Below are 23,911 nucleotides of genomic sequence, written 5' to 3' on the forward strand. Positions count from 1 at the left end.
TCAATTTATGAATATGAGTGATGTAAGTCTCCTTAGTATCAAGTTGCATTTTTTTTTTCCTGTAATACTTGGTTAAAAATGCAAAAAACCAAGAGCAGCCAAATTAAATGTAATCAAAATCCATTAACAGGCTGTCCTCTAAAATTCAAGGTAAAAACTGTCATCATTCAAAAGGTTCCAACCAGGAGTCCTTAAGTATTAATGTTGAGCAAATGAATGAATGTTTCTAATACAAACATAAGGAAATAAGCATTATGGAATAATACTTACTTAGTATTAAATAATATTATTAAAATGCTTTAATAATAAATGCACATGTTTATTCACTGTGTCTATCAACCCCAGATATAATTATCCGAGAAGGCATAAAATGTGCGATAGCAGTTGTTCAGTAAATGCTCTACCATCACTGTCACAGTAGTCTTAGAGGGGTTGCCATGTTTTGCAAATACAAATGCCCTCAGGGAAGGTATTCAGACCACGTATCAGTCTGTAAAGGTTTTCGTAATTTATATTATTTGTCTCCTAACATCTCAGATCAGTCACTCTGAGGAACTGTCTTTTGAACAGTATGGGCGAGGGGGGAAAGTGATTTCAGAGCGAGGAAACAGCGGTCCATAGTGATGGGTTACAAAAGGAGGGTCTGGGAGGCAAAGAATATTAGGAACTAAGAAGAGGTGAACAGGACCCCTGAAGTGAGACGCGATAGAGAAAGGGCAATGGGGGGATGGTGGTGGTAAAGACCATCTTGAAAAACACACAGAAAGTCAAACTCCAACTCAGACTTATGCTATTTCTGGAAACAAAAGTGATACTTTTAAAAGTTCCAAATCCTATAGAAAAGGGAATATTCTGACTTCTGTTTGCCTTTAGGTAAGGTATGATACATCTGAACACCTTTTGGAAACTTAGTATTTGAATTTAAGTTAAAAAAATGTCTTTCCCAAAGAACAGTGACATAACCATGTCTAGGTAAATGAAGGGTCTCTACAACTCCAGCCAATGAGGTGTAACAAGTGACAAATAAAGAAAAATAATTATGTATGAGAGAGGAAACGCACCAACCAACAGAACTGCTCATATGGGAACCAAGGACATTGCCCTGTTGGCAAAGAATGAGGCTCCCCTGGATGAACCCATAAACGTCACGTCCAGAAAGGAAACACAGGTTTCCCTTTTTCAAATAGGACAAAAGGAAAAGAAGCTTCCGAACTAAATCAACCAGGTCGGACCTGATGACACTGTATGAAAAGCAAAGCCACAGCTGTTTAGAGCCATGCAAATCACGCCTAAGGTTAGAACCAAAACACGTAACTTCTCAGACAGATTTCAGGTTCCAAAAGGAGAGCCATTGTCTGCAACTACCAAGAGCCACACACTGTGCCAAGACCCTCACCTGTGTTAGGACACTTGGCTGGCACAGCAGCTGGCTCTTACCTTCTGAAAAGCCGTGGAATCACTGCGGGTGGGTGAGTGGGGCTTAGACTGATTTCAAAGGGCAACTCCATGCTCACTGCTTTGGGCAACTACCTCTGAAGCCAGAAATTTTACAACAGTAGATTATGGTTCACCAGCCAGAAGTTGTTATATTGTAGCAAAAGCTTCCAACCACCACAGCTCTAGCTGGGCCTCTCCAATCATCTTTGACTATGCAACCCCTCAATAAAAATTATGAGTATTAACTGCCAATATAGCCATACTTGTAAATTACAGGCTTGAACTACAGCCCTAAATTAGAGCAATTATAAAGCATACAGGAAAGATATAAATTAGAAAACAATTACCTTTTAAATAGAAATCCTAGCATTTTCTTCTCTTAACCCAATGGATCAGGTAGTGCATCACATTTGGAGACAATTGACATCTTGGCTTTTCACCTCAAAAATACTCTCACTGAGCACTCTCCACTTTATGGGTCCCCAAGCCCAGGAGAAAGAGAGAGAAGTGAGATAAGCCTACACACTTGGCCAGTTTTTTTAAACTAACCCATGCCCAGTTTTTTTAAATACCCAGACCCTAGAAGGGACAGAGCCACTTCCTTGATTAGCACCCGACAAGCTCTTTCCAAGACTGAGTGGTACAAATTGCCCCTGCATAGTGATGTGAAAAGGAACGGCACGGAGATATATTTTCCAGTTCAGTTTAGCTACAAATTCCATCTCTGTCTCATCTAACCCCAAAGTCACTCCCAAGGTCAAGGTCAAAAACAAATCTGGTAAGAAGATCTGGGCACGCTTTCTTCCTTCTTTTGCTGGACTGTAGTGATTCAGTGACATTAGCTAAGCCATTTTTTCATATAAATGTTGGTGCTGTATTGAGAATGACTAAGGATTCTCCTAGCTATAAAATTCTAGAGTTCTAAAAGAAAATTTCTAAAATGCTAATTTCCCTCATCCAATTTGCTCCGTAGAGTCAAATGCTGAATCTAATAAAATGTCAGATGTGAATCATTAAGGAAATGCACTGACCTAGGAAAGAAAGCATCATATGTTTGGCTGACATTTATCATTTCCCCATCCCTCATCTAACAACAATATAGAAGATGTCAAATGAATTAGTACATGAACCAGACCAAAAAGATCAGACCAAAAGCTATCTCTTTGAAGGAACATGAGCGCTGACTCTAGGTAAGACACATACCTTCTCTCTTTCTCTCCAAACATAGATGTATGTGTGTTTATATATGTGTGTCTGCATGTATGTGTGTCTGCATGTGTGTGTGTGTGTTAGACCAGTAAGCACACACACACCTGCAAATGTACATGAAAAATCACATAATGCCTTAACTCTAAAGAGAGCAACCCACTCCAGTATTCTTGCCTGGAGAATCCTATGGACAGAGGAGCCTGGCAGGCTATAGTCCACAGGGTCGCAAGAGTCGGACACTCTTAGCGACTAAGCTGCCACCACCATCACCTAAAGGGAGCAGGCATCTTATGTAGCTCAGACAGAACTTGATCTAGAACTACGTTACATATCATGGAGATGATTAACCCGCTGTTAAGCACACAAAGTCATAGGATGTTTTACTTTTAGAGAGTCCTGACAAACATGGGTTTTGGGATAAGCTCATTTTGGCCCCCAGAGCATTGAGATTCCAGTAGCCTCCACCATTCAGAAGCAGTGTGGAGATTTCCTCTCATAAGTTATCTGTGCGTGCCTCAATTTTCTCATCTCGAAGATGGGTATTTTTTTTTTAAGGCTAAATGGCATCCCACTCCAGTACTCTTGCATGGAAAAATCCCATGGACGGAGGAGCCTGGTAGGCTTCAGTCCATGGAGTCGCTAAGAGTCGGACATGACTGAGCGACTTCACTTTAACTTCTCACTTTCATGCATTGGAGAAGGAAATGGCAACCCATTCCAGTGTTCTTGCCTGGAGAATCCCAGGGAAAGCCTGGTGGGCTGCCCTCTATGGGGTTGCACAGAGTCAGACACGACTGAAGCGACTTAGCAGCAGCAGCAGCAAATTCCTTATTTCTCATTGTGAAAATTTAAAAAACGAAATATCCAGCAACAGATGGTTAAATACTCTATGGTACCCAAAAATCCATTAAAATGAAGCTTATAAAGATGGTAAAATATTAAAAATTGTTACCATATAAATGAAAAAAAGGCAAACTTTTACCTAGAATATTATAAAAGGCAGAGGGTATTAAAAAATGTGAAAATGAAACAAAGTCACAATTTTTACATGATTTTTCTCATTTTTTCCTTTTTCTGGTGGTACTTTATGTTTTTGATAAATAACACATTTACATTTATAGGAAGAAATACAGTTAAAAATTCATGAATCAAAAACAGTTTTTGATTCACAAGGTGGAAAGGATTCTAACCAAAGAAAAAACTTGTGTAACTGCTGCTGACTCATATTAGCTAGAAAATCTAAGAGGACAATTCAATTCTATTGCTTCCTCTTATGAGAATAGAAACTTCAATCTCCAGGAATCAAGCTTGGATACACTCTTGTCATCTTGAATCCACTTGCTTCTCAGTGCAGCATAATTTGTTAAACTGATACAAACATCAAAATGTAGTTGGGCATGAAGTCTACACCCTAAGCTACATATGAGCCACATGTGGTGGGTAAAAAATAATCTGTGTTAAAATGGTATGTGAGGGGGGGAGGAACATTGTATGAATATTGTCAGGGAGATTTTTAATAAAAATGGAATCTCCATTTTCCCCTTGAAAGCTGGCTTTGAGGAAATGTGGAACTAAAAATGATTACAGAGAGAAAAGAACTTTCAGGGAAAGTTTTGATATATTCAGTGCTCATTAAATAATCATTTATTCTCCTGTAATATGAACTCTTTCTTTAGGAAAAACATTCAGAACTCTTCCGAAAATGTGAGATAACAGCATCCCACTGTAGGTTACAATGGAAGCATTTAGAAATTGCTCATTTTTGATGATTCTTCAAGGGCAAAGGAATCAGAGAAATCTACATTTTCTTCTGGGCAACTGGGCCATTAGGAGAATAAAAACTCCTGCTCAGTAACATGATGAATTCCAAGGGAATTCAAAGACCACCCAGCAGCATCTTAGTGTGAATAACAGCAAGTTTAAAAAAAAAAGAAAGAAAGAAAGGAAACAGTCCAGCTCACAGGCCAGAGCTTCAACCCAGGAAGTGAACCCAAACCAGCAATCTCAGCAGCAGAGGGACTTTGCCTGATTTCTCCCTGATACTTCCTCTGTTCCACAAAGGGAGGGGGTGTGTGCACACAGATCCTGCCCTCTAGGGGCTAGCAGTCTGAAGAGGTAAACAGAAAGCAAATTGACAGACACAACTTAGCGATGTTAGCACTATCACGGAGATGGTACGAGAGGCCAGAGAGAAATGTGAGCTAAGCCCAGCGCACAGTAACTAACTGGTCATCTGATCTCAAGTAACCCTGACTGTCCCTGTGATCATTTATAGCTTCTTCTGGAAAATTCTTCTTGTGGTTGAGCATGACTGTAACTGGCATGGGAATATCACCCTATTCATCTTCTCTCTCTCTCTAAAGGAAGGGTAACAAGAAAGAGCTGGGCAAACAAGAACCTGATCTGGGCTGCAAAGCTGGGTCCACGGGCGTTTGCACCAGTCTCTCCCACAATTGCTGTTTGCTTAACAGTGCACTTGATTGACCCCGAAGAAAGCTTTGTTTTATTTTGCTTCAATTTTTCTTTTGATCCAGTGAAGACAGGTGTAGGAAAATAACATCTCCCATTTCAGGAAAAGGCACGCCACAACTAAGCCAGTTCTATCTGCCTACAAAACGGGATAAAGGGGCCTCAGCACAAGGACTTCAGCATTCAATAGACCCAACAATGCACAAATACTCATGAGATCAGAGTGAATGACTTCAAACTCTCAGAAAAGGAAGGGCAGAGAGATGTCCCCTAGTATCCCAGTTTGGAGTGGGGATAATTTGGAACAAAGAATTAAGAGAAGCTAAGTTTAGAAATTGGGAGTCAGAAAGACCTTGAGATCCCTGGCAGGGTGGGACACAGAGGGGAGGGGAAAGTGACCTTGAGAGGGAAAGGGGGAAAGTGTGGAAGGAGAGGCGGGAAAATCCCACAACAAATCTGGGTTTTCATGCGATTTGTGTCCCACATGACATGGGTCACAGAGGCCTATCAGACATATGCTAACATGTTTTCTAAAAACTGCAGATGGATTATGCCTGTATGGCAAGAACAAGTGAATGCCCCACTAATGACAAGGTAATAATATTCCTCATAAAACTGAGTACCTTCTAGGGATCAGGCCTTGTATACACACACACACAAAGTTCAGTTAATGGGGATATGAATATTATTTCCATTTTACAGATGAGAAAACTGAGACTCAAAGACTTGAAAGACCTAGTAGAGCCAGTATTTTACCCTGAGTCAGTCTTGCGCCTACGCCCGTGTTCTGCACAGTTAAGCTGGGAGAAGGTAGGAAGTATGGGGAATGAGGTAGATACAAGAGCCTCTGACTACAACTTACTGACGAATGAAACCCTGATGACCCTTAACATACAACACAACAGCAAAGAGCACTAACATCTAAAAGGGGTAAAAATCATGGCCACTGAAGAATGCACCTGCAGGATTTAAAACCCTGCCTGCTGCTCAGCTGCTGTTTAGCACGTCAGCCAGGTTCCCAGCACCCTGCCAGCCACGTTCCAGAAGGAGAGCTGCCTTAGTTTGCAATCGCCGGAACCACCGCTTGCTCTACCTTTGCAATTAGTCAAAACTAATCAAAACGAACACAAGTGAGTCAGCTGTGAAATCCCTGTTCTTCACCATGGGCTGTGTGGTGGGAGAGTGCACAGATGGAGTTTCCTTTTTAAAGGAAATGTTTTGGCACTGGCCTCTGTTAAACAGTTTTCCCTTGTTTCCATCTGGTTTTAGTATTGGAACACGTACATGAGAGAATGGAAAAAGAAAATTCTGTTGGCGTGCTAAACCACTAGAAAAGCTGAAGTGGTCGACAGCACATCCTCCCAGTCCTTGGAGACCAAAGCGCTTTGTGCAAGGAATGTTGTCACATTGTTATTAAGGAAAGGGAGAGTTCGGTTTCTTGGTTCCAGCCTGTCCTAAAGTATTTTTTTTTTTTTTTTAACGTGCACAGATGGGAGGGAAAGGGACCCAGATTTGAGTCTCAGCCTTATCACCATCTAGCTGCCAGCCCCTGGGCAATGTCTCAACCACTCTACACCCCGGCTAGTTCCTGTAAAGTAGAAACTACAACAAAAGCCACGTCACAAGGCTATTGCGAGGATTAAGTGAGATAACACCTATTAAGTGCTTTGTTCTCCATTTTTGGGCTCTCCTTATTCATAAGGTTTTAGAAAAGACAAGTGATTATTACTATTGCTTTTCACAGAAAAAGATCTAGAACCATCGAGGAAACTCTAAAAACATTTGAAGGCATCTGCTTGTTTCATTGCATAACTGAAGAAAAGTTCATACATGGTGGTGCTCTAGGAGCCTCTCAGAACTTCCCAGGGGAATCAATCTTCTCTAAGACTCAAATACATCTTCTGACACTCTCACTCTATTGCGGGGTTTCCTTAACAGCCCAGCTACCAGTGTAGAAGACTGTCACCGTCCAGCCAAAACCAACCAAAGCCTGAACTGGTAGGAAAGTAGAATAATCCCAAAACATTATTATCTCTAGAGCCGGGTGAGGGAGGGTGAGAGAAGATGCTTGGTTTGGGAAGACCTCTCCCATACAACTCTTATGCCTAAGAGACAGACAGATAGAGGAGCACAGTGTCCAAGGGAATATAGGCCTGGAATCAAACCACCTGGATTTAAATCTCTGATCTGTAATTCACAAACCCATGACCTTGGGCCAGCCAATTGACTTCCGGATGCTGTCTCCTCATCTACAAAATGAAGATGGTACTGTTATCTACCTCATAACATTGTTAGAAGGATTAAATAAGTTAATATATGTAAGGGGCATAGAACCATGCCCAATATATTGGTCAATTTATTGAGTTCCTACTCAATAAATACTATTACTACTATTAGTATTATTACTACTCCTAAATCAAAGAGGAGCTGGTGTTTCCCTAACTGTACTGAGCACTGAAGCATGCGATGGAATCACGGTAGGTGCTACACCAAAGGTTATTTACAAATGACACCAGGTGGCAACATCTACTCAGCCAGAAGATGTTTCAGAAGAAAACCCTCTCTTTTAAGTTCATGTAACCAACCAGTGGTCACATACGGTTGTGAGAGCCAGACCACAAAAAAGGCAGAATGCCCAAGAATTGATGTCTTTGAACTGTGGTGCTAGAGAAGATTCCTGAAAGTCCCTTGGACAGCAAGGAGATCAAACCAGTCAATCTTAAAGGAGATCAACCCTGAATATTCACCGGAAAGACTTATGCTAAAGCTCTAGTATTTTGGTCATCTGATGCAAACAGATGACTCATTGGGAAAGTCCCTGATGCTGGGGAAGATCAAGTGCAGAAGGAGAAGATAGCATCAGAGGATGAGAAGGCTAGATAGCATTACAGATGCAATGAACATGGGCAAACTCTAGGAGATGGTGAGGGACAGGGAGTCCTGGTGTGCTGCAGTCCATGGTGTGGCAAAGAGTCAGACATGACTGGGCAACTGAACGACCACCACCACCAAGGATATCATCCTTGCAAATGTTTTAACCCAATTTGTCTCCACACATACCACAAAAGGGCCAAATTCTCAATGTGAAGTATAACAGAAGACATTATATTTTTCTAAATAAAAAAGGATGTGGAAAGATTCATATCATCAAGACACTGGAAATAACTTTGCTTTTTATTGCCCTGTCTTCTAGAGCTACTTACAGTTTTAGGGCTGGATTTACATGCCCAATCTCTATAATTAAAAGATAAAAGCTTCACCCTGATGTATATCCCAAATGGAGGAAAGTCTATTACTCAAAAGCCTCAGAAATGAGATAGAAGACACAGTACAGGCCAAAACTGTAGATACAGTAGAGATCAAAACGGTTCAATGTCTTTATGAATGTTGAAGAGTTGGGGAGAAATCTGCTCTTTAAAGTATGGTTCACTTTACACCACACCTGCCTCTTGGGAAAAAAATGGTGAAGTGCTGTGGTAGTTCAAGCACGGCCACTGGGGTGACAAGGACTGAGTGGATTTCAGTCACTTCAAAAGGCCTGGGACACTGGTGCCTTCATCTGGGAAAAGAAATATACACCAGCTAAGCAAGTTAGGGATATTGTGAGGATTAACTGCAATTAAAACAAGACGACAAAACAGAGACAGGATGATTTTTATTTTCATCTACATAATATCTGAAAGATATTTTCAATATTTACTACTTCTATAGTAAAGAATAACAAATATATTTCATTATTATAGTTGTCTTGTATTTCTTCTTTCATTGCTAATAGCTTTGTCCATCTCTAAGTTTAGATTTCTTCATTTTTCCTGGATAAAAACTCCTGGAAAGTGAGCTCACCACTCCTGAATAAATCATTTCTATCAAGGTCAAATTTCATCTGTCTTGTATTTTTCCTTTTCTCTCCTCTAATAGCTATAGATCTTGAGATGAGATCTAGTCTGAGTTTAGAAAGTAGATAAAAAGAATTTCTTTCTTATGCCAGATCTCTGACAATTACTTTTGGTTAAAGTAATTCCAATAGCAAACTATAAAGAATGTTCTCAAACGCTCATAATTATTTTGAGTATCCATTTGGATTATTAACAACTTGAATTTATCCCTATGTGATATATATGAAATAAGAATGAAATTTGCTACTAAAATTTTCAAGAGGGTTCAGAATCCTAAACCCTCAGAGCCCAAAGGAAGCTTTGAACTTGTGAAATGAATTGAATCCCAACAAAATTCAAAACTTTGACCATGGCCAACCAAGAAGAAAGAGACCAATATGTATTCTTCAGATAGAACTGAGTACCAAACACATCCTATTATGTCAGGTATACCAATAAGACAACCCAGAGAATTCCCCAAGACAGTGAAATTTCTCAACCTTAGCTTCAGTATCTCATGCATAACCCTTTCAAGTGAGTTTCCCCACTACGTCTTGTGCTGTATTTAGTAGGGCCTAAGTGGAACCTTAGCCTCTTCATGAAAGTGAAAAAGGAGACTGAAAAAGTTGGCTTAAAGCTCAACATTCAGAAAACTAAGATCATGGCATCTGATCCCATCACTTCATGGCAAATAGATGGGGAAACAGTGGAAACAGTGTCAGACTTTATTTTTCTGGGCTCCAAAATCACTGCAGATGGTGATTGCAGCCATGAAATTAAAAGACACTTACTCCTTGGAAGAAAAGTTATGACCAACCTAGACAGCATATTCAAAAGCAGAGACGTAAGACCAGAAACTATAAAACTCCTAGAAGAGAACATAGGCAAAACACTCTCTGACATAAATCACAGCAGGATCCTCTATGACCCACCTCCCAGAATATTGGAAATAAAAGCAAAAATAAACAAATGGGACCTAATTAAACTTAAAAGCTTTTGCACAACAAAGGAAACTATAAGCAAGGTGAAAAGACAGCCTTCAGAATGGGAGAAAATAATAGCAAATGAAGCAACTGACAAACAACTAATCTCAAAAATATACAAGCAACTCCTGCAGCTCAATTCCAGAAAAATAAATGACCCAATCAAAAAATGGGCCAAAGAACTAAATAGACATTTCTCCAAAGAAGACATACAGATGGCTAACAAACACATGAAAAGATGCTCAACATCACTCATTATCAGAGAAATGCAAATCAAAACCACTATGAGGTACCATTTCATGACAGTCAGAATAGCTGTGATCCAAAAGTCTACAAGCAATAAATGCTGGAGAGGGTGTGCAGAAAAGGGAACCCTCTTACACTGTTGGTGGGAATGCAAACTACTACAGCCACTATGGAGAACAGTGTGGAGATTCCTTAAAAAACTGGAAATAGAACTGCCTTATGATCCAGCAATCCCACTGCTGGGCATACACACTGAGGAAACCAGAAGGGAAAGAGACACGTGTACCCCAATGTTCATCGCAGCACTGTTTATAATAGCCAGGACATGGAAGCAACCTAGATGTCCATCAGCAGATGAATGGATAAGAAAGCTGTGGTACATATACACAATGGAGTATTAGTCAGCCATTAAAAAGAATACATTTGAATCAGTTTTAATGAGGTGGATGAAACTGGAGCCTATTATACAGAGTGAAGTAAGCCAGAAAGAAAAACACCAATACAGTATACTAAGGCATATATATGGAATTTAGAAAGATGGTAACAATAACCCTGTATACGAGACAGCAAAAGAGACACTGATGTATAGAACAGTCTTTTGGACTCTGTGGGAGAGGGAGAGGGTGGGATGATTTGGGAGAATGGCATGGAAACATGTATAATATCATATATGAAATGAGTTGCCAGTCCAGGTTCGATGCACGATACTGGATGCTTGGGGCTGGTGCACTGGGACGACCCAGAGAGATGGTATGGGGAGGGAGGAGGGAGGAGGGTTCAGAATGGGGAACACGTGTATACCTGTGGCAGATTCATTTTGATACATGGCAAAACCAATACAATATTGTAAAGTTAAAAAATAAAATAAAATTTAAAAAAAATGATAAAAAGAAAAAAAAAAAGCAGAGACGTTACTTTGTCAACAAAGGTCATCAAGTCAAGGCTATGGTTTTTCCAGTGGTCATGTATGGATGTGAGAGTTGGACTATAAAGAAAGCTGAGCACTGAAGAACTGATGCTTTTGAACTGTGGTGTTGGAGAAGAGTCTTGAGAGTCCCTCGGACTGCAAGGAGATCCAACCAGTCCATCCTAAAGAGATCAGTCCTGGGTATTCATTGGAAGGACTGATGTTGAAGCTGAAACTCCAATACTTTGGCCACCTGATGCAAAGAGCTGACTCACTGGAAAAGACCTTGATGCTGGGAAAGATTAAGGGTAGGAGGAGAAGGGGATGACAGAGGATGAGATGGTTGGATGGCATCATCGACTCTATGGACATGGGTTTGGGTGGACTCTAGGAGTTGGTGATGGACAGGGAGGCCTGGTGTGGTGTAGTTCATGGGGTTGCAAAGAGTCGGACACGACTGAGAGACTGAACTGAAGTGGTACCAGGGCATCTGTAAAGTTCCAGAGGTTACTCTAAGAAACACCTAGGACTGGTAGCCATGGAGGTAAAGAATATTATTGCCAAGAATGATGCTAACCCACATCATTACCTTCCATGGGATCTATTTTACATAAATGATTTCATCAAAGATCATTTAGGACTCTTTTTAATAAGAAAATTTTGCTCTCTACAAATCTAAAATCATTTTGAAAAGATTAAGATTCTCAGTTTTAACACAATATGTAGCAGAATGTATTAATCACAAAATTTAAAGTTTCTTCATGCTCCTTCTATGGAGATAATGAGCAGCAGCCAAGGAAACATGTTTATCCATTTAAAGATATGAAGGATAGCATTATACATTACGCATACTGAATTAAAACAGGATCAGGAAAATCGATTTTAAACATGAAATTATGGAATGTTCAGTAGGTAATTGGCCTCTAAGAGTAAATTGATATTAACTTCTTAACAAGTTTCCAGTTTGGTCTTACAGGCCCAAATATCATGGAGGAGGCAACTGATTACAGAAATAGTTGTAAGCAAAGCTTACTTCACAATCTGAATGAGCCAACACTTCCAAGTTATAAGGTCCACATTGTCATGAAGTATTTAGTAAGCTATGCATTTAAGTTTTGAACTTGTCAACTGAACTGAATCCCAGGAAAATTTAGAGCTTTGACCATGGCCAACCAAGAAGAGACTAAGATGTTTCCTTTAGATAGAACTGAGTACCAAAGCATACTGTTATGTTAAGTATACCAGTAAGACAACCCAGAGAATAATTCCTCAAGACAGTGAAACAAAAACATATGCTCATATAAAGACATGTACATAGAGGTTCATAACAATTTTATTTGTTATTTATAATAACAAAATGTCAGAACTCAAATGTCCATCTATATGCAAGTGAATAAAAAATTATTTTATAAGTATGCAGTAGAATACTAACCAGCAATAAAATGAACCATCAATGCTTCAATTTAAGCATCTATTTTGTCTATACTTGGCAATGTGCCCAGTGCTACAAGGAACAGTGACACACAGGTCAGATAGATGGAAGCACAGGTTTGCAGCGATACACAGCTGCTTCTGTCCGAGGGCTCAGAAGACCATCTAGGATAACCTCTCGTACCTATACAGGAGAGGGTAGTTGCTACCCCTCTTCTGGTGCAGACTGAGATAAGACAGTTAATTAATTCTTATGATCATCCCACTAGTGACTCTGTAAGACATTTTTAAGAATCAATTTTTTTCAAGATATACTTACATATAATAAAATGTAACAATTTTAAGTATGTATTTTGATGAGTTATAAAAAATGTATGCATGCACCCAAGTAACTACCACCACAATCAACATATAGAACACTTACAACATTGCAAGAAATTCCCTCATGTTCCTCTGCAGTCAGTCACCAGCTCCACCACCTGGCAACCACCAATGGGCTTCCTGTCACTATGGCTTAAGTTGTGTCCATTCTAGGATTTCATACGAATGGAACCATATAGCATGTGGTCTGGAGAAGGCAATGGCACCCCCACTCCAGTACTCTTGCCTGGAGAATCCCATGGACTGAGGAGCCTGGTGGGCTGCAGTCCATGGGGTCGGTAAGAGTCAGACACGACTAAATGACTTCACTTTCACTTTTCACTTTCACGCATTGGAGAAGGAAATGGCAACCCACTCCAGTGTTCTTGCCTGGAGAATCCCAGGGACGGAGGAGCCTGGTGGGCTGCCGTCTATGGGGTCGCACAGAGTCAGACACGAATGAAGCAACTTAGCAGCAGCAGCAGCAGCAGCATGTGGTCATTTCTGTTTTTTTTTTCTTCACCCAATACAAGGTTTCTGAGATTCATCTATGTTGCTACATGTATTGATGATTCATTTTATTGCCAGTTAGTATTCTACTGTATAGTTACAAAACAATTTGCTTATTCACTCACATACAGGTGGACATCTGAGTTCTGATTTTTGGTTATTATAAATAATAAAACTGTTATGAACTTCTGTCTACATGTCTTTATATGGACATGTTTTTATTTCCCTCGGGTAAATACCTAGGAGTAGACTTGTTGAGTCATATGTATGCAAGTTCAACTTTATAAACAACTGTCCAATTGTTTACCAAAGCAGTTCTATCATTTTTACATTTCCACTAGCAACAGTGAGAGCTCAAATTACTCTACATGTTTGCTAACACTTGGTATTGTCAGTTTTTTAAATTTCAGCCATTACTGAAAAGAAAAAGTGGAAACCAATATTTTAGAATGTTAACCATAGAGGCATCTCAGTAGTAAGTATCTGCATACAACCCAGGAAGTCAGACAGGAAGTCCAATGAGAAACACTCAAATTCTATCCCAAAGCTCCATGAATGAACTGGAGAGGTTATTTCTCTCCTTGTGTGCATGCATGCTAAGTCGCTTCAGTTGCCTCCAACTTACACAATTATAACATAACTCAAGAAAGAGTTTATTTCCCCTGATCCAGCACCATTTTGGATTCCTCTAGAGGATACAACCCACTCTGAAAAATAATAGGTCTCCTGATCACAGGCCTCTCCTGCTCAGACTGCCAAACACAGAAAAAATTCAAACAAAGAGAAGCATTAGTAAAAGACATTCAATATATAAAACAGCCATGCTGACATGCGTACATTGGCAAGCTTTGAAAGCTTTGATAGTCTTCTCTTTAAAAATAGAATATAACTCTTTATGCAGTATGAAATGTGGTTAAAAATTATTTGCAGACATTGCCTTAATTTGGACAAATTTTGCCTGTTCAACATGGAGAGCTGGTTTTCATCAACCAAACCACAAGGGTTGAAGGGCTTGGACTCCCAGAAAGCATAGGGGGTTCGCTCTGATAGCAGGAAGGAACAGCTGTCATTCCAGGGCCCTGCTTCCACTGCAGAGTCTCCTAGGTAAGCTGAGATACAAAGACTAAACAGGACTGAACAGGAGATAAGGAGGAACTCAGAATCCAGCTCACCTTTCAAAGAAGCCGCCCTTCCCTCTGCCTGGAATGCTCCCCACACCCACACCACCTATTTTCAGAACCAACGAGCCCTACTTTTCCTGCAGTTCTGGGTTCTCTCAAACAAGCTAAATCCTCCTAACACATGCTTTCAAATCATTACATTTTTCCTCTTTAACCTTTTCACAGTTAATAATTATGCTTATTTTGGTGAGTAAAATATTAATGACTGCTGCTCCTTGCCCACTGAACAAGGTTAAGTGTCATGAGCTTTTCTCCTAACTAAACCCCCAGCACCAAGAGTGCTCAGTATATAAAAATTCCTTAATAAAATTTGCATAATTAATTACTTGTTAATTAAAACAATGCTTTATCAGAGATGTATTGATAGACCTCTATGCTTTGCATAAGACAGAAACTAAAGGTGGCTGCTTCCTTCTCAATTATAAGAAAATTCAAACTGCAAAAAAAAAACGTGGTTGTCAAAGTTGCCTGGCCTTCTCCTGCCCCAGTTTCCATTAAACCCTCTGCTTCAATGTCAGATCTGCTTTGTCAACCAATCCTCTCAAAATTCAAATCCATGAAAAGGATGAAGACTTTCAGAACTCAAGACTCTCCTACATTAGAATGCCACAGAAAAGCAAGTCTCATAGTTTCAGACTTTCAACCTGAAGGTCCTGGTAATTTATAAAGGAAATGCAATTACCCAGTAAGTCCCCAGTTACTATTCCCTACGGCAGGGGAAATGGTCACAGTCTTTCACTGAGAGGACACTGTTAGAGGACCCAGGTAACATTACCGACTTCATGATCAGCAATAGGCTGACAACAGCATGTGCCTTAAAGGTAAACAAAACCGTCCTCTTTGGACTTTCCTCATGGTCCAGTGGTTAAGACTCCATACTCCCAATGCAACGGGCACAGGTACAATCTGTGGTCAGGGAAATAGGATCCCACATGCCACCTGGGTAAGGCCAAAAACAAAAATGCCCTTTTTTCATCCACCTTTTCTGCAACTACCTGTCTTCAAGAAATCTCAAGGGAATGTTGAAAGACCTAAGCTTAAAAAAATTAGAATCACTGTGCGTCCATGCTCATCCCATGTTGAGCTCAGCCCAAATATAAAACAAAACATAATTTAATTTAATGCTTTCTATTCCTATCAGTACAAGCAAAAACTCCAGAACTGAAATTTAAAGATGTGAAAATATTTTTAAGACGTGAACCTCATTAACAAAATACTAGGAAGGTATTAGCGGAGGCTACTGAAGTCTTGAGTCCCTATTGCATAGCAGGCACTGCCCAGCACACTAAAGGAATGCAAATGTCTTCCAACCCATCACCAATTTTACTAACCTAATCACTACTGGGGTTAAAGAAAGACCAATATTTCAGGGTCAATCCTCATTCCAACCACTGAGAAGGCATTCTTACCAAACAGCTCTGTTTCCATTTCATTTTAAACTAAGGCACAGTCCTACTGTTATCTTTACATTTTCTTTCTGGAAAAAAGCTATCGCTACCCTGAAATAAGTTCGGATAAAGAAATGAGCAAAGGCTTAATTCTTAAAAAAAAAAAAAAAAAAAAAGCTAAAAATGGGTCCAAAAATAAAGTTTTATTCCCAAGCCACAACTGGAGAAACTTAAGGGAAAAAAAAAAAAAAGATGAATAAAGGCAAGCCTAATTTTTCCACTGCCCAGTTACAAGAAATATCAGAAACATTACAAATGCTCTAGGTCCTCAGATTAGCATTACCCACAGCTCCATAGTAAACTTATCCAAATTTTATCTCAAAAAACTTGGGATGAATCCACAGTAAGTTCCACAGATCTCCTACAATCACAAACAGAAAGAGGAAAAAGTAAAATAAAAAATCACACAAAATTCTAAGCTTAATGGAACAGATGCCTCTTCCTGACAAGGAACAGCTGTCAGGCAAAGCCGTGATTTATGAACTGAGTCTACTTCTTCACATTCCATACGGTGTCGATATTTATCTTGAGACCAACTATTACTGATTATTGGCAACTGTTAAGGAAAAAAAAAAAAGTCCGTGAAACTCAGGCTGCTGGTAGTCATAATTATCCAAATACAAGAAGGCGTTCTAAAACAAAAATCTCAAGAGGATAGCCCACTTTATGTCAAGGCCCTAGTGAAGGAAAAGTATGGACAAACAGATGCTCTTAATGAAATGGAAAACACATTAAAACTGCACTTCATTACCTCTCCATATAAGGCAACCTCAAGAGTCAAGATGCCATGAGTCTCCAAGGATCAAAGAAGACAACAAACAGGAAAGGAGTGGAAGGGCAGCCACACTCAAGCCTTGAACTGTAACCCTCCTGGATACTAGAACTAACTGCTTTAAAACAGAAGTCGTTTTTAATAATATTCATATCCAGCTTTTATTACCTGACAGGCAGATGTAAGTTAAATATTCGCCTTGGCCTCCAGTTGCCAAGAAAGGAATCTTTTTCTTTGTCCTCCTCTTGACCTGGACAGCTCCCAACATCCTTTCATCAAGAGGTGCAAAAATTTCCTTGCTGATCGCAGACTTGGCACTCATTGTCAGCCAAGTAACCAGGGCTCGCAGTGAGTTTTCTAGAGGAGAAAAAGAAAAGGCAGGTTGGAATTGGCAATATTGTAAAGAGACATACAAGAATGAGCGGTAGATTATGATCCAACCACCCCACTCCCAGGCAAATATCCAGAAAAGACAAAAACTCTATTAGCAATATAAATGGCTATCAACAGATGAATGGATAAAGATGATGTGGTATAGAAACACAGTGGGATACTACTTAGCTATAAAAAATTAAATAATGCCATTTGCAGCAACATAGATGGAGTTAGAGATTATCATACTCTGTGAAGTAAGTCAGAATGAGAAAGACAAGTAGCATATGATATCCCTTAAATGTGGAATCCAAATAAAAAATGGTACAGGTGAACTTATTTATAAAACATATAGACTCACGGACATGGAAAACAAACATATGGTTACCAAAGGGGAAGGGGTAGTGAGGCGTAAATCGAAAATTTGGGATTTACAGAAACACACTACTATATATAAAATAGATTAACAACCAGGACATACTATATAGCACTGGGAACTATATTCAATATATTATAATAACCTATAATGGAAAAGAACCTGAAAAAGAATATATATATGTGTGTGTGTGTGTGTGTGTGTGTAACTAGGTCATTTCATTGTATACCTAAAACACTGTAAATCAACTGCAATGAAAAAAAATGAGCAGCAAGTTTATTTGCAGTTAACGTAATTTTCAATTTGTGGTTCAACCTCTCACTTGCTTGAAATGCATTATATTTCAATCATTAAAAGCAAGGCCTTCACATTTATAATAACTGAAAAAAAATTCAAACAAAAAAGGAATACAGATTTACTTGCTGAAAATGACAAATTCAACACAAAGAGATGAACAGCACAAAATGGGATCTAGAAAGTGTGCCAGTCTCCACCCCAACTGCACCTGACTCTAACTAGCAGGTGGCACCCACCCCCTTCCCATTCTACAAGGACCATGATTTCACCATTTTCAGTTGAGAAATCTTTCCACTGTCAAGAAATCTTTAAAGTCAAGAGGTTCACTTTGAAATCTCCTTGAACTTTAATATAATTTAATATAATTTCCCTAATTCTATTCGTAGAGGAAATAATTATATCATCTTCCTCATAATAACTATATATGCAACAGAAGACCATTAATTTAATCACCCTTCAGCTGCTTTGGATCAAGCTAAGTAATTAATCCTTATTTATTAGCCTCTTTCAATGGGTCCTATTTTCCAGGACTCCTCTGCCTCTCTCTGCCATGCTCTGGACCCTCGACAAATTCTCCAGTTTCCTTAAGTCAAAGCGGACACATAATTCGAAAAAAATATCTGACCAATGCCAAGTATTTTGAAAATGTTACCCAGCAGTTCCCACATGCTATGCTCCTGTGGTTAACTGGCACTGTGTGCCCAATAATTAAGAAAATAAAGCAGCATGTTGCTGACTCACAATGGGTCCCCTCTCTCCCCAATCCCTCAAAGTTACACATATACACAGTCCCCATGCTATATTTAGTTTCCAAAGCTGTATTCCCTAAAGGTCTTAATTATGCTTATTTGTGTCTATTACATTCAAGGTCAATCTGAATTTTAACTGTATATCATCCAAAAACTCAACTGTAACTTGAATAAACGAGTCAATGTTTTCTATGCCATCATCCCAGTCATCCTAGACATCGTCAATATCTTAATCAGTAATCAACATTTGATCAACAAATGACAAATCAGAACTAAAGGTGCAGAGAAGGCCGATGGGTTGTACAGAGTGTACATGCAGAGGTCATGCAGGCTGTACAGAGTGTTCAGAGATCCTGCAGAGGGATCAATAATACAGCTATATATGGCAACAGCAGCTCAAAAGAGCTGCTCAGTGGGTTGTCATTTGCTTCTCCATTCCCAACCCAGGGATCAAACCTGTATCTCCTGCACTGCAGGAGGATTCTTTACTGCTGAGCCACCGAGGAACAGCTGAATGTGCTAAGTAATATTACTGTATCAATGCTAAATTTTGTGAATGAAATTATAACATTTGGTTATGTTGGCAATGTCCTTGTTCTTAGGAGATATGTTATAAAGTATTTAGGGGTGAAATGTCATGATGTCTTCAACTTAATATCAAGTGATTCAGCAAAATATTCATGTTATAAAACTGTATCTATTGATACACACACACAAATATGGAGTGAGAGAGAGGAAGAAGAATAGTATGTGGCAAGATGCTGAAAACAGAAGACTAGATGAATTTTCCAAATGAGGCAATCGGTAAATAAACACCTATCACATGCCACCCCAGTGCTCAGGATTAGAGATATAAGAAGTAATTAAGACAGGCTTCTGGTTCTCCAGGAGTTGACTACTGATTATATTAAAGATTTCCCTTAAATCCAGACAATTTATGACGGAAGACATGGAACATCCCTCAAAATGCAAGATTCACAAATGTTACCAACACAGTTGTCCATCTATAACTGGTCCACACCGGTAACTTCGTAGAAGGAAAGAGATATATTTAAAAAAAAAAAAAAGAAGAAGAACATTCCCCTGGTTAAAGAAATTTCTCCTGCTTTCAATTCTGTAAGTAGGTTTTCTCAGTGGCACCAAGAATAAAGAATAAGAAGTGTTGGTGTTTATTATTAAACAACAACAAAAAATCCTTCTATCCTTCAATACAGATCTGTGGCCAGGTCGATGTGCTCAGATCATGATATCTTATCATTGTCAGCGGGTTCTTCATCCTAGCTGAGTACAAAATGACGACAGAATTTCTTGATATGCTGACCTCTAACTGATATCCCGTGATTTCCAAGAAGTCAGCAAGCAGAATTTCTCCCACTGTGATTTACCCTATGACTTTGCTAGGCAGGATATTACAATTTACAGGGACTTTTTTTTTTTTTAAAGGAGAGAAACAAGCTTTTTTTTTTTTAGCTCCAAGGTCTCTCACCTCTCAGCACTTGGGGATGCAGGAATAAGAAAGCCAATGGTAGCACAGTGGCTTCAAACTTCTAAGAAGTTTGAAGAAAGTCATCTTTCCAAACTCATCAGGCATTCTCTGACCAGCGCCTTCCCAGCAATGGCAAGGCTTCTGCTTTTCCAACTCAAATTCATACTTTTCTAAAATTGTGATTAAAAGAAATAGAAGGCTATCATTTTATTATGCAAAATCTGTCAAGAGAAAAAAGAAAAGAAAGAAAAGCAATATGCACGTTTTAACAAACTCATAGGAAATTCTGCTCATCTTTTGAAAAACTAGTAAGAACTGGAGATGACCTTGTGTTGCTTTTTCATATGGATATTCAGTGGCCAAGAACAAAAGGGAGAAAAAAAAAGAGGAAAAATAGAACCAGTAACTTCAATGAGTACAAGTTTTGGAATCAAACAAACTTGGGTTCAAATTTTATTTTCAAAACTGAAGACCTATATGTGGGTAAACCTCTTAAAATTCCAGATTCTCAGTTCACTCATGTGGGAAGATCTTCACCTAATTCATGGAAGGGCTGAAAGAATTAGATGAAACAATGCGTGCAAATCACTTATTCTGGTGCCTGAATCACAATGAATACTTAAAATGGAATTTTTAAATTAACTCTCTAAGATAAGAAAAACAGAAGACACTCTTGCAGAATCTGAGTAGATATAGCCTTCCATTTAGAAACTGTTTAAAATTTTTGTTCAGGACAAGGACATGAACACGCCTGTGAGCACATGTGTATGTTTTTGATGCTCCTCTGGAAAAGGAAATTGACAGCGGATTAGAAGAGAATGAATCAGAAAGTAAAAGGGACACTAATGTAGCTTCATAGAAATAATCTATGAGTGTCTCCCAAACCTGACTGCACATCTGAACTTGGCAAGGACAGCTTTTCAAAAATGCAGACCCTTGGGCCCCTCCTTTACCCCCACCAAGTCACAATCTTGGGAGCTGTAGTTTTAATCAACTCTCTAACTGGTCCTCTGGCAGCCATCCTGACACCTGATTAGGTGAAAAACTGAGTCTAAGGAGGAACTGTGGGGATGGAAGAGTGTATTCTCATGAGGACAGGAAGAGGATGCAGAGGACTTCTTTTCTCCATTCAGCCAAGCAGATTTCTCAGGTCTTAGATCTTCCTGCTGGTAAATCAATGCCCTGCCCACGGCTGGATCCCTTTGTAAGAAAATCAAGATGAATACACAGCAGTGGTACACCTCTGACCAGTGTCACTTCAATCTACGTGACCCTGAAGGGGGATAGAAATATGCTGCTTTAGTATATTGATTGTTTTGAGCCAAAAGCATCAGAATAAACAGCAAATGTGGGGAGAGGCTTCCTCTGAATTTCCTTTATTTGTCTAAAGACAAATCCTCCAAAGGAACTCAGTTGTCATAAATTCCCTCTCCAGGAGTTTCATCCCTGAGGAAAGATGGACTCTTGTCACAGGAAAGGCAACTAGAAGTCCACACACACTTAGACATACTTTGTCACCAACTGTCATACCTCCCATCGAGTCCTGTAAGGGCCTTTCACTTTTTCTAAAAATCATTTTCATGTTGGAGAAGACTCTTGAGAGTCCCTTGGACTGCAAAGAGATCCAACCAGTCCATTCTAAAGGAGATCAGTCCTGGGTGTTCTTTGGAAGGAATGATGCAAAAGCTGAAACTCCAGTACTTTGGCCACCTCATGCGAAGAGTTGACTCATTGGAAAAGACTCTGATGCTGGGAGGAATTGGGAGCAGGAGGAGAAGGGGACGACAGAGGATGACATGGCTGGATGGATGTGAGTCTGAGTGAACTCCGGGAGTTGGTGATGGACAGGAAGGCCTGGCGTGCTGCAATACATGGGGTCACAAAGAGTTGGACACAACTGAGCAACTGAACTGAACTGAAGAGGTCTACACCCAATCCCTCTTCCCTACCAAGATGGTATGTAATCCTACATTCTAAGCTGTCTCAGGAACTACTCATTTCTCCAGGGTATCTCCCAGGTACATACCAGGTGTACATGTTCATAAACTTCTGATGGGTTTTCTCTTGTTAGTCTTTTATTACAGGGATCTCAGCTAAGGATAAAAAATCTGCCTGCCATGTGGGAGACCTAGGTTTGATCCCTGGGTCAGGAAATTCCCCTGGAGAAGGGAATGGCTACCTACTCCACTATTCTGGCCTGGAGAATTCCACAGACAGAAGAGCCCATGGGTTCTTCAGGCTACAGTCCATGGGTTGCAAAGAGTCAGACACGACTGAATAACTTTTGCTTAGCTAGCAGCTAAGAATGCAGAAGAGTAAAATTATTTTTCCTCCCCTACAACCCATGAAAGTTCTCTCTCTTCCTGGTCCACAGCTTCTATAGGCTATAATTACAAAGCTTTCCCATCCAAGAAACCAGCCTACAATATGATTTGCAAGTCAAAGTGGCTGGCTGCCTTAAGTGGTAGTTGTAGAAACTAATCACAGTTGGCTTTCTTCTCCCTCAAGCCTTTTCATGTATCTTCTTCTCTCTTTAAGCCATCTAACCCATAACCACTTTGTCAGTACACGATTACTGTACTGAGATGATCCTCCACCACTTCCAAGAGCCAGGAAATCCTCCTTTCCAGGAGGAGTTATAAACTCCAAGGACCTCACAGAGGAGGCAGATGATAAGTTAAAGGGCAGCGAGGTAAGATGTTCTCGTTCTCCAACATGAACATTTTCGGTTTCTGGTACTTGAACTGGCACTTGCCTTGTGTGTTCAGGGGACAAGGAGGGGTGGTAGGGACTTATTAAAACTGCAGATGCCCTGTGGCAGTGCCTTCATTATCCTGCAGGTGGATCTAAGGTGGTACAGCCGATGGGGCTTAAATATTTCTCACATGAGAGGTAAAGGCCACCTCTGGTCAAACAGAGATACCTCCTATTTAGCTTAAGATTATTAGATAACTGATTCATCTAAACTTCATTCACTCACCACACTTCACATGCAATCTTCTGATCATCTCTGGCACTGGCTGTGACAACACAAGTAATCTGGTCTATGTGACAATCATATGCCCATTGCCAACAAGTAACCAGAATGCCTGGTTTTAGACTTCACCCTCTCAAACTAGTTACTGTGACTTAACCCCAAGGTACATATACTCAAAACCAGCTGATACTAAGTTTTAAGAAGTCTCCAAGTTAACAGCAAACAGGATACATCCAGGAAAACTTTGCGGGGGGAATGGGGGAGTGGCAGTGGAATTAGCTGGTCTCCCCTATTGCATGGGAAATCTGAGGTGACCCCAAATAACTGATAAATAAGAGAAATAAGGTTATTCTCTAAGATAGGACTTCTGTACGCTGGCACTTAGTTTTTGAAATTCCGCAAATGCACCTTGACTTTCACCTTTAACTAGATGACACTGATCACTCAGCTCCCACTGCATTTCTGGTTTTAAATCCACGTGTCTAGCTGGCAACTGAGCATTTCCTCTAAGAGTTACTTTAGATTCCACCTTGTCTCTCAAAACCTCCAAGTCTCCATAACAACTAACCAATCACCGAGGTCTGTAGATCCAGTTCAGTATTTCTGGGCTCCACCAGATCTTCTCCATCCTCGCAACCTCTTCCTTGGTCTGCATCTCCATCATCCCTGGTTTGAATGACTTGGATGCCCCCTAAAAGAGCATCTATGGCACTGCTATGACAACACAAGTAATCTGGTGTTGTGATAGAACACCAGATGGAACCACTTCCATCTTGCTTCCACTGTCCCTCTACACTGTCCAATGTAATATTCTAAAGGATAAATA

At 39.9% G+C, this 23,911-nt stretch overlaps 1 protein-coding gene across 2 annotated transcripts in view; it reads right to left on the bottom strand.

The window, feature by feature from the left end:
* STXBP6 (syntaxin binding protein 6) overlaps positions 1–23,911 on the bottom strand; it is a 272,449-nt gene that overhangs the window by 179,390 nt on the left and 69,148 nt on the right. For both annotated transcript variants that reach the window (XM_019983776.2, XM_019983777.2), the window contains one exon: positions 16,997–17,185. In XM_019983776.2, coding sequence (XP_019839335.1) covers positions 16,997–17,150 — 154 coding nt within the window. In that variant the 5' untranslated portion in view covers positions 17,151–17,185. The remainder of the gene's footprint in view (positions 1–16,996; positions 17,186–23,911) is intronic.

This window comes from Bos indicus, chromosome 21 (genome assembly GCF_029378745.1).
Source record: "Bos indicus isolate NIAB-ARS_2022 breed Sahiwal x Tharparkar chromosome 21, NIAB-ARS_B.indTharparkar_mat_pri_1.0, whole genome shotgun sequence".
NCBI classification, from domain to species: Eukaryota; Metazoa; Chordata; class Mammalia; order Artiodactyla; family Bovidae; genus Bos; species Bos indicus.